This window comes from Macaca thibetana, chromosome 12 (genome assembly GCF_024542745.1).
Source record: "Macaca thibetana thibetana isolate TM-01 chromosome 12, ASM2454274v1, whole genome shotgun sequence".
Classification (NCBI taxonomy): Eukaryota; Metazoa; Chordata; class Mammalia; order Primates; family Cercopithecidae; genus Macaca; species Macaca thibetana.
The window spans coordinates 20,302,332-20,313,531 of NC_065589.1; the positions used below are offsets into that span (position 1 = coordinate 20,302,332).

Below are 11,200 nucleotides of genomic sequence, written 5' to 3' on the forward strand. Positions count from 1 at the left end.
CCTTCCTTCCTTCCTTCCTTCCTTCCTTCCTTCCTTCCTTCCTTCCTTCCTTCCTTCCTTCCTTTCCTTCTTTCCTTTCTTTTTTTCTCTCTCTCTCTCTTTCTTTCTCCTTCCTTCCTTCCATTCCTTTCATTTCCTCTTCCTTCTCTCTCTCTCTCTTTCTTTCTCTTTCTCTCTCTCTCTCTTTCTCTCTCTCTCTCTTTCTTTCTTTCTTTCTGTCTTCTTGGCTGCCCAGGCTGGAGTGCAGTGGTGCACTGCAGCCTCAAACTCTATAGCTCAAGGGATCCTACTGCCTCAGCCTCCCGAGTAGCTAGGACTACAGGCATGTGCCATCACATCTGGCTAATATTTTATTTTTTTGTAGAGACAATCTCTCTGTGTTGCCCAGGCTAGTCTTGAACTTCTGTCTTCAAGTGGTCCTCCTGCCTCTACCTCCCAAAGTGCTGGGATTACAGGTGTGAGACACTGCACCCAGCTGTAGACTTCTTGAAGATGGCAGAGAACAAAAAAGACCAAAGGAAAAAAAGTGAACAAAAGAACTAGATTCCAGATCATTTTCTCCAGTCCCTCAAAACTAATGTGCTTAGTGAGGTCTTCAAAAATGTAGGCATTATTTGTGCTATTTTTGTACAGATGATCCCAATTTTGAGTGTGTCTCTAAGATTGATGACTGTTATGAACATTTTTAGATATCATGGAAGATAGTAGTATAATGACCTTCTGTATTTCCATCATCTAGCTTTACCCATTTTCATACATTATGACAGTCTGATTGTTGATTCACTGCTATTTACTAAAGTCCATGCTTTAATCAGATCTCCTTAACTTTTCCCTAATGGTCTTTTTCTGCTCTAGGATTCCCTCCAGGATATTACTACATCACATATAATCATCCTGCCTCCTCAGGCTCCTCTTGACTTGTCTATTAAATTACTGGGTCCAGGAGGCCAGGTATTTTATCACTAGCACCAGTGGCTTCTGGAATAGGACCTCGATAAATGTTGATTGAATCGACCTTGTTTCTATTTTAAAATGTCATGGCTTTGATTGAATCATCTAGTACCTGCTTCTGAGTGGCATGATCTGCCTATATATATTTTTCTCCAATACCTATAGTGAGATTTCACTTTGTCCTGGTGCTTTATGCAGGGATTTATTTATTGCAACTAGTAGATCAATAATATGTGATTAAATTCATAGGACAGGCATCTGCCTGGTCTTCTTGACTGAGCTACTACCTGTGTCTCTATCTCTGAAATAACAGAAGAGATGCATGAGAACTACTTTGCTCTTATTGGGTGTGTCATCTTGAGCTGATTACATAAACTTTCTAAGCCTCTCTCACAGTGCTTCATATGAATTACTGAGATCAGGTGTAGGAACCGCTGACATAGATAATAGTGTTAACAGCAGCCCAGGAGTCTTTGTGTGTTATGGGTACAGCATATTCAATCTTCACAACAGACTTATGCAGTAACCACCTTTATCCTCATTTTACAGTTTGGGAAACTAAAGCACAGAGAAACTAAATAGCACATCTAATACTACACAAATGATGAGCAGCAGAACTAGGATGCGGACTCAGGACTGTCAACGCACACTCTATGTGAATGCTTTATATATAATATATAATTATATTATATATTATATAAATATATAATATATAATATAATATATAATATATAAATATATTATATAATATATAAATATATTATATAAATATATTATATAATATATAAATGCCATGTGGGGCTTTTAATATATAATATATAATATATAATTGTGTAATATATAAATATATAAAATATAAATATATTATGTAATAGATAAATATATAATTATATATAATATATAGATATAATATATAATACATAAAAGATATAATATATAAGGATATAATATAAATATACAATATATAATATATAAATCTAAATAATATATATATATATATTATATTATATAAATGCCATGTGGGGCTTTTAATATATTATATATTATATACTATATAAATATGTAATATATATAAAATATACATTATATATTATATACTATATAAATATGTAATATATATAAAATATACATTATATATTATATATTTATATATTTATAAATATTTATATATTATATATTTATATAATATATAATATATAAAAATATATTATATATTGTATTTTATATTATATATAAATATATTATATATTATATATAAATATATTATATATTATATTATATATAAATATATAAAATATGTAATATAAAATATATTATATATAAATATATATAAATTTATAATATTTAATATTGAAATATTATATAAATATATTTTATATATATATACTTTTTGAGACAGAATCTCTCTCTGTTGCCCAGGCTGGAGTGCAGTGGTGTGATCTTAGCTCACTGCAACCTCTGCCTCCCGAGTTCAAGGGATTTTCCTGCCTCAGTTTCCCAAGCAGCTGGGATGACAGGCGCCCATCACCACTCCTGTCACCTACTCAGTGCTTTTTAAACAAGCCCTCGTTCTTGCTACCGGGTCCAACTGATCTTCTGTTTTCATTAAATCAAGAAGACCTGTCCCATGTTACCCCTGGAGTTTCAGCTCTCTACATGTGTCTGTTAAAAGTTTAAGTGGACAAAGCCAGTGAGGGGAGCCCAGGAACTCGGTTTAAGCCGCACTTTGACAGTCTGTGAACCTGTTTGACAACTTTCTCCCCTCTCTGCCTCTGTGAACGCCTGTGCACCAACGAAATAGCTACCTCTATCCGCTGTGGTCAGCGTCAGGAAAACAGCAAGAGCCAGCTATGAATCTGTGTCTTCGTCCTCCTTTAAATTTCAGCAATATTTCTGAGAGAGAGAGAGAGGGAGAAAAAAAAAATACTGTTCAGCTCAAAAATTTCCTCTAAATGATAAAAGGAAAACGCCGCCGCTCCCTTTGAACCCTAGATGTGGGCTGCAGGGCTGCCTGGGCTCTGCTAACAAAAGCACCAAGTGTGAATGGCCTGGTGATGGCTGGTTTTCGCCCTTGGACTGAGAGATGAGATCACGATTTTCACGAAGAGAAGGAACCGCCGCTGCCAGGCCGTTCAGGCTGCCGCTTCCCCTCCCCGCGCGGGTCCCGCATTACATCACTGGTGAGCTCTGGCTTGGGGGTGGGTGGGTGAAAAGGAGGCTTCGCCAGGGACCCAGCCCCAGGGCGAGGAGGATAAACAGAACCACACTGGTGGGGAAGTGGTGTCGAGGAAGAAAAAGAAGGAAAACTCAGGACTCGGTTTTCTGCCACGACCCCGCGTAGGGGGCGGGGGGCTGCTGGGGTGAAAGGCAACATCTTTATAGAGCAGCCGCACCCCAAATCTCCTTCCCGCGCGCCTCCAGGCCGCCCTCAACTCCCAATTTCAAGTCCAACAAAAACCGATATCCTAATCTGCTAGGAAAGCTGCACTGAGGGGGCCGAGGGGGACTGCAGAGGAGCCCAGGGACGCGGGGGAACCGCGGTGCACGCGCAGGGGGCGGGGGGCGGGGAGGCGAGAGGGGGAGGCGGTCGCTGCTGCGCCCCCGCCTGGCCCAGCCAGCGGTGCCTCCCCCGCCAGGCGACAGCAGTCAGAGGGGGGAGGCAGAAGCGACTCCTCCCCGCCCGGAGCCCAGGCGGCGGTGCAGGGGGAGGAAGGCACCTCACCTTGCCCCCGATGAGGGGCGGATCATGCCATGGCAGCGCCTGCGAGCGACAGCGGCGGCAGCCAGCAGAGCCCGAGCAGCAGCCCCGGGAGCCGGCAGGGAGCTGGGGTCGCCGCGGAGGGAGCCCCGGACTGCGGAGACGCAGGAGCCCGGGACGCAGCAGAGACGGTCTCCGGCCTCGCTCCGCTCGAGGACTACGAGTGCAAAATCTGCTACAACTACTTCGATGCGGACCGGCGCGCGCCCAAGCTGCTGGCGTGCTTGCACACCTTCTGCCAGGAGTGCCTGAGCCAGCTGCAGCTCCGCGCCGCCGCCGCCGCTGCCGCTGCCGCCGCGCCTGAGCGCCCGCCGCGCCCGCCGCCCTGGCTCTGCCCGCCCGGCGCCATCGCGTGCCCGGTGTGCCGCCACCGCACGCCGCTGCCCGACAGCCGCGTGCACGGCCTGCCCAACAACACCAAGCTCGCCGAGGCCTTCCCGCTGGCTTTGCGCGCCGCGCACGACCCGCTGCCCCAGGACCGCCTCCCGCCGCTGCCCGCGCGCCAGCCCGCGCCCGCTGCTGCCCCTCCGCCTACCCCGGCACCGCCACCGCCGCCCTCCCCGGCCCCGCCGCAGCCGCCGCCGCCTGCCGAGGACGCGGCCCCCGGGCCTCGCGCCCGCCCCGGCCTCCGCGCCCCGGGCTCCTACGACAGCTGCCAGAACTGCAAGCGCGCGGCGCTCACCGCCGGCTGCGTGTGCGTGGTCTTCTCCTTCCTCTCCATGGTGGTGCTGCTCTTCACCGGCCTCATCTTCGTCAACCACTACGGCGGCGGGGGACCCCCCGGAGGAGGGGCGCCCCCTGGCGAGGCACCTGCCGCTGGGTCGCCCTCACCCTCGCCCGTGGGGCCCATCTGCCTGTCGGTGGCCAGCATCCTGGCACTCTTCTCAGTCGTTGTCACCTGGGTCATCTGCTGGCTCAAGTATCGGCCCGAGGGTGCGGCCGCGGGCTCGACGGGGGGCAGCGGCGGCGGCGGCCCGAGGGCACGGGCGGCGGCGGGCGGCGCGCGGAGGAGCGACACATAGCCGGGCCGCGCCGCGGACCTGGCATCTGCACCTCCAGCTCCGCACGGCGGGAGAAGAGGGGGCCTCTGGCTCTGTGCGCTCGACCTTCTGCGCCCTCTCCCTGCGGCCCTCGGGCTCTCCCGGACTCACACCCTCTCCCAACTCGGCCACTGAGGGGCCTCGGTTTTCTGTCCCTCGGGCTTCTGTCGCCCCTCGCCCTTCGCGCTGGGCCAGAGAGGGAAACTGAACAGGCGAGGATGCTGGTGGGAGGTCTCTTTTGCCCGGACTGTGCAAAACTGACCTCCGCGTTATGCACCACCTTCGTCCTCGTCAGAGTGTGCGGCCATCCCTCCCTAGAGCACAAGGATCTTCAGAGAGGAGGCAAGGGGAGGGGGATCCCCGCCGCCCCGCCCGAAAGCTGGTTTTCTGGCTGCCAGGACTTGAGAGTTTCTTTAAAGGTGCAGCTGCGCGCGCGCACACGTGCATCTGTGGCGGCTGTGAATGGACTTAAATTGGCCGGAGGAAGAATGAACGGGATATAAACGTGAGAGGAAAAGGGTTTCCTGCTTCGTAGCGGTCCTGGAAAGGGAGAGATCCTGAGCGCTGAGAGTGACGGACACTCCCGGCCCGCACAGCGCTGGCGTGCCGGGAGCTGCTGGAAGAACCCGCGGGCAGCCGCTGGGCGCGATGGGGCAGGTGCACGGCGCGCGTGCGCGCTCGGGGCAGACTCCGAGCGGCAGAGGTGGCGGTGCGCCCAGGGCGGGGGGCCCTGTTGCTCATGGCCGGGTGTTGTCTGGAGCAGAGCCCAGAAGTCTCATCTCCTGGAAGCTTGTGGTTGTTTTATTCACGGTGTTACTGCCAGGAAGTCATTTCATCTTCTGTAACTGGACTCAGGGAGCTTAAAGAGCCTGTTCTCCCTTCTCTCAAAAGTGACTTACTGTTGCCCCCACCTGGAAGATATTGAAAGCTATTCACCGCGAATATAAACTATATTTTCTCCTTTCCCTCGCCTTTTTTTCTTAATTTCATTTAAGATATAATTTATTTTTGAATATATAAATCCGGAAATTTTTGTGCATTAAGATTTCCAGAAAATTGTTTGATAAGCGGTGACATTAGTCCCATGCCTCGCGTCCAAATACATTTCGAAATTAGGAGCAGAAAATAAAGGCCTGTTGGTAATTGATTCAATATTTTATACTGTGAAATAACTAATGACTTTTAATTATCTGATAAAATATAAACTAGTGCCCAAAGATGAAATCAACTAACTGAAGGTCTTTCTGCCTTTGACTACAAAGATATATATCGTATACATTTATTAGAAAGTATTATATGATTTTGAATTTAGCTGTTTGATATTGTTGGAATCACTGAAATGTTCACATACAGTCACATGAGATGAAAAAGAATATATATCTATCTGATTTTGTAACTACAAAGATGAATTACCAGTGTATGTTGCAAGTGGGTTAGATGCCTTTTTCTTAAGAAGGGAAACTGTTCCAAATGTACTTTATATGAAAACATTCCTTATTCCATCTTTTGAAATTTGGAATAAGACAAAGTTTTCATGCTTAAAAATCACAGAAGCTGCTGAAGGTATGCTATTATTCCTCGAGTATTTATGCAAGCTGTCTGCATGATCTCCTGACACTATTCTATTAATTGAACTTGAATCGAGTATTTGTATCTATCATAAGAGTGAAGTAATTTATTGGCCATTGATAAGTGGTTTGACTGCAATGTAGAAACTACAGTATGAAGTGTTTTATGTCTGCATTGTCTTAATAATAAAAACAAGAGGTCTTTATAGAAATATCTATTTTTATGACATTGATTTCATGGTAAACTTGCTCCGTTATTTGTGTGGCACTTCTCTTCCTTAAATACACGTCCCCATCTAAATCCAAATTTCACATTTTTAAATGGGGCTGAGAGAGAAATAACTCACACATTGAAATGTGCTTTGCTGAGATGGGCATTTTGTGGGATTATTTCTAGGAATAATGACCCTGGAAGGCCCAGTGAGATCTGTTGTATTCTGAAGAGAGAAGTAACTTACATATTTACTACCACAACTTCTACTAAACTAAACTCTGTTGTTAGACTTTGTTCTTGCTTTGTATGAAATGTTTTTAGGTTTCTATTACTAAAAATAACTTTTCAGAGCTTAGTTTTATTTATACCCCCATGTCTTGTGTTTTACTTCTATACTCATTTTTACCTTTTATTCATTCTTTATTTACCCCCATTGCTAAGATTCTGTTTGCACTAAAAACTACTGAGTTGCAGAAGTGCAGCTACACATGTATATATGTATGTATTAGGTATCTGTTTAAAGATATATTGTGTATAAAATATATGAATACTGGTAACAACTTGGCTTTGTGATTGTAACAATGTGTACATGTGTACACACACATGAGTTTTTTATGTGTGCTAAACTGGCAACCTGGAAGTCTGTCTAAAGTTACTATGGGCACCAAGTTTCCTCTTAGAGTTTATTTGTGTTCCAGAGAAGTATGCCAATAATGTAACCTAAAAGATTCCTCATAACTGAGAAATACATTCTTGAATCACCTCAATGGCAACAAAAGCCACATTTTGCTTCTCTTATGAATTACATGCATAAATTTTATGTAATTAAAATTTGAGTTAGAATACTTTTAAGTCAAAGAGACACACTTAGCAGCTCAGTATCTAAACATGGAGAGATATTTTCTGTGGCTTACCAGTGCTTTATTGCTAATTTCTGATTGTGTTATCAGGAACTGAGTGGCAGGATATGGTCATGGAAAATATCTGTCTGGTTTCTAGTGGTTATCTGGCATTCAGGTCTCTCTCCCCTCTCTCCATTCAGCAGATTGGATTTAATCATTTATATTCACACGGAAAGACCTGCACACCAGCACCTTAGACAAAGCAGGAGTTTAAGGAGTAATTGTTGAAATAACAAGTGAGTTGTCAGGAGGGCTCCTGGTGAAAATGGAGTATTTTTCTCCCTTCCAGTGGCAAATCTCTTCATCTCGGAAAAGCTTGATTTAATCCTGGACACCTCTTCACCTTATGAGTGAGAACTACCAGTAGAGTCACTACAAAAAGCCAGACCTGGTCTGGTCTTTGTACCTGATTGGAAATTCCTGGTTCCCATGGGCTGCATTATGCCTAGGTTCTGGAGCTACAGGTTAGACTTATCATCATGCTTTCATAGGATCTACATTTCAGGTGAAAGAAACTCATGATGCAGGTAGTGAATTAAACATTCAGCCTCTGAATACAATATGATTTAGTGAACAACATACACATCTAAAAAGCACATTGGATTTGGGGTCAGCATCTGCAGCCAGGAGGTGTAAGCCTGAACATTGGTTCTTTCTTTAGTCAGAAAGGCCATTAAAAATCATTTAACCTCTTTTGAGTCTCAGGTTCCCCATCTATAAAATTAGAGGTGGGGAGTATCAGCGCCCCCTACCTCATGGAGTTGGTGTGAAGATTTGTACACATAAGAGGATAAATTCATGAAAATTATTTGGAAACTAAAGCCCTATATGGACCTTGCTTTTATTTAGGTCTCCAAGTGTCTAATATTACCTCCCCAGAGAGGTCTGCCTTGGCAACTCTATTCCCAGTGGATATCTATCCCAGTTTTACTTTCTTAATGAGATTTACTTTGTATAATACGTGTTATACTGTTTGCAGTAGTCTTACTTATCAGTTGCATTTTTCATCACTCTCCTGCAATCAGAATGTAAAGACATGAACAGGAACTTTGTCTATCTGGTCATCCATTTGATGCACAAAGCCTTAACCAGTTCTGGGCACGTAGTGAGTGACTGATAAATGTTCTGTTGAGTCTGCTGAAGGGACACTCTGGAATGAATCTTAGGTGACCTGGTTTCCCAGACTTACATTCCCAGACTTACATAACTCCTGAGATCCTGGGAGGCTTAGGTAAACAGTTTCCTTCCTTACTTCATAAGAATTTTTGAAAGGCGAAAAAAATATTTATGTCAAGCACTTTGAGTTTTGAGAAAAATTAACACTATAATAGTGGAACTCTTACGTTTTATATTCAGTGATAGGAACTGCTAGAGAAACTAAAGGACATTTGGCCTCCATTTTTTAATCAGTTCTGCATTGTGTGACATTTTAAGGTATCTTTGTGAACATGTCTACATTGTTGCCTCCAAGGCTAGCAACACCTGCATAACTGGGAAAAAAGCACATTGCAGTGGAATTTCCAACATGAGAACAAGATCTATTAAATTTCTTACTATTTGTTACTCCCTGTTTTATTAAGTATTCAATCTTTGCCATTTTAATAAATCGTTCTTCATAGAATTGCTAATTTTATGGTCTTAATAACTAAGCAATTTCCTAGTTACTATGATCTTAATAACTAACTAATTCCCCAGTTATTCTGTGATTCAACTCTTACCCTCTTTAATCATTTAATTCCTGTTAGCTAATATTTGTATTTCACGTTTCTGCTATTATACAAAGATGATGAAATTCACATTATGGACAATGAACTGCATGCTTGCTAAATGTGCATTACACTTCTTCCTTTGAAATCATATGTTTTTTATTGTATTTGTTATAGTGCAAGTTTGTTTGAGTAGCTAATATTTACTGTAGCATCTATTTCTGAAATGAGTGTTAGAAATGACTGCAGCCAGATCTTAGTTTGAAGTTATATGAATGAAGAAAGTGTAAGAAATTGAATTTATCCTCTGCTAGAGATCTCTTTTGATTTTCCATATAAGATAAGCTTTGTAATGTATATCAGCATTGTTTCCTTCAATCAGTTTTGATTCTAAGTCTTCTATACTCTTATGCAGACTAAAATATGCCAAAGAAAAACAAGTTTGTTTCTGTGATGAATTCACAATAATTTCTGATTATAAAATATACTTGGAGAAGTAAGAATGTTCAATGCCTAATTTCCAAGAATATTCCTAGGAGCTGAGGAAGAATGTGAACACTTACTTTTTTTTTTTTTTAAGTTGTCTTTGCATGTAAAATTGGATTATCTTTGGTTTAGAAATACCATACCTCCATGGGGTTGAGTGGGGAATATTGAAGTAGGAAAAGAGTGGAGCAAATATGCAAAAAGTTCTTTTAGCTTTTAATCTTACAGAACATACCACACAATAAACAGAAGAGAGCGCGTTTAATTACTACAAGAATAGAACAATTTTATTTCAACAACTACGATTTCAAGAACTGTGGTAATCTATGGTCCACTCAGCTATCTCATAGCACATAAACCAGTATTCTCCATCATATATAAATAACACATTTGTGTCACTACTGTGTGACTTTAAAAATATTTTGTAGTCAAATTTGAGAGGTAGAGAGCAAATTCTATCTGATGCAAAGTTTGGGGAAGAATTAACTTTCAGTGAGAATTAGTCTTGGCTTGGAAAAAATGGAGGGCCAAGCTTTGCAAGGCAAATGATTTGTCCCTAGAAGCTCATTTCCTATTAAATTCACACATAGCAAATTTATCCACCATGTGAGCTTTATGGAGGTTCTCAACCCTATTAGCACATTAGAATTACCTGGAGAGCTTTAAAAAAAAATTGCAGAAGCACCGTTCCTGCCCCCAGAGACACATATTTAATAGGTCGGGGCGGCGGCGGAGAAGAAGATGCATCGGTATTCTTTTAAAGTCACCCCAAGTGAGACTATGTGCAGCCAAATTTGAGAGCCATTATATTTACCGTAGTTACTGAAAGGCAAGTCTTCCTAATCTCACTTTAATGAACTAAACACCACCACATGCCCTGTCTTAGAAACCGATTGGGAGATCCTGAGGCAATGGTTGGATTTTGGATTTTGGAAGTGGTCTTGAATCACCAAAGGAGGGTTATTTAATCGTTGCTTCTCTCTCTCTCTCTTTCTTTCTCTCTCTCTCTCTCCCTCTCTCACACACACACGCTCCTGTTACCTTTGCGTTCAAAGGAAGGTTGAGTAAATATTAGCATCCGCATTTGGCTGCTGGGATCTCTTCTCACGTGGGCGGGGTGGCGGTTGCTCCTTCCCCCATCAGCGGGCTTTTCTGTGGGCTTCCCCATCCCCCACAAAATAGGTGCTTTCCAAGTCCCCTGAGTCATCAAAATGCAGTGACAACGAGGGGATTTGAGGACGGATTATGTGGATAATCAGGGAAGTCTCGAGGTTAAATGAACAAAACATCGCCAGTGATAGATGTGGGTGTCATCGCCAGTGACAGCTGAAAGGGGAATCTCAGCTTGTCTGCTGGTCGCTGACAGGTGCCGACGGGCGAGCTGATATAGCGCAGAGTCGTTTTTTAAAATACTCGCCAGGAGAGTTGTTAAAAGGACCCTTTTTAATAGTAGCCATTCAGTGTGTAAATTAATTCCACTCTCTTAGGTGCAGGTATACTGAGTGTGCACAGAGGCCGAGCTTCCGGCAGTCAGTGGGAGGCGGGGGTTACCTCCTTTTCTCTCCTTGTGGGTGC

The 11,200-nt window shown here is 43.5% G+C and overlaps 1 protein-coding gene across 1 annotated transcript; it reads left to right on the plus strand.

Moving 5' to 3' along the window:
• Positions 1-3,601: 3,601 nt before the first annotated feature.
• Positions 3,602-6,529, plus strand: LOC126933027 (RING finger protein 225). Its single transcript, XM_050752482.1, has one exon. It carries the CDS (start codon positions 3,703-3,705, stop codon positions 4,729-4,731), a length of 1,029 nt encoding a protein of 342 aa, XP_050608439.1. The 5' UTR covers positions 3,602-3,702; the 3' UTR covers positions 4,732-6,529.
• Positions 6,530-11,200: the final 4,671 nt, after the last annotated feature.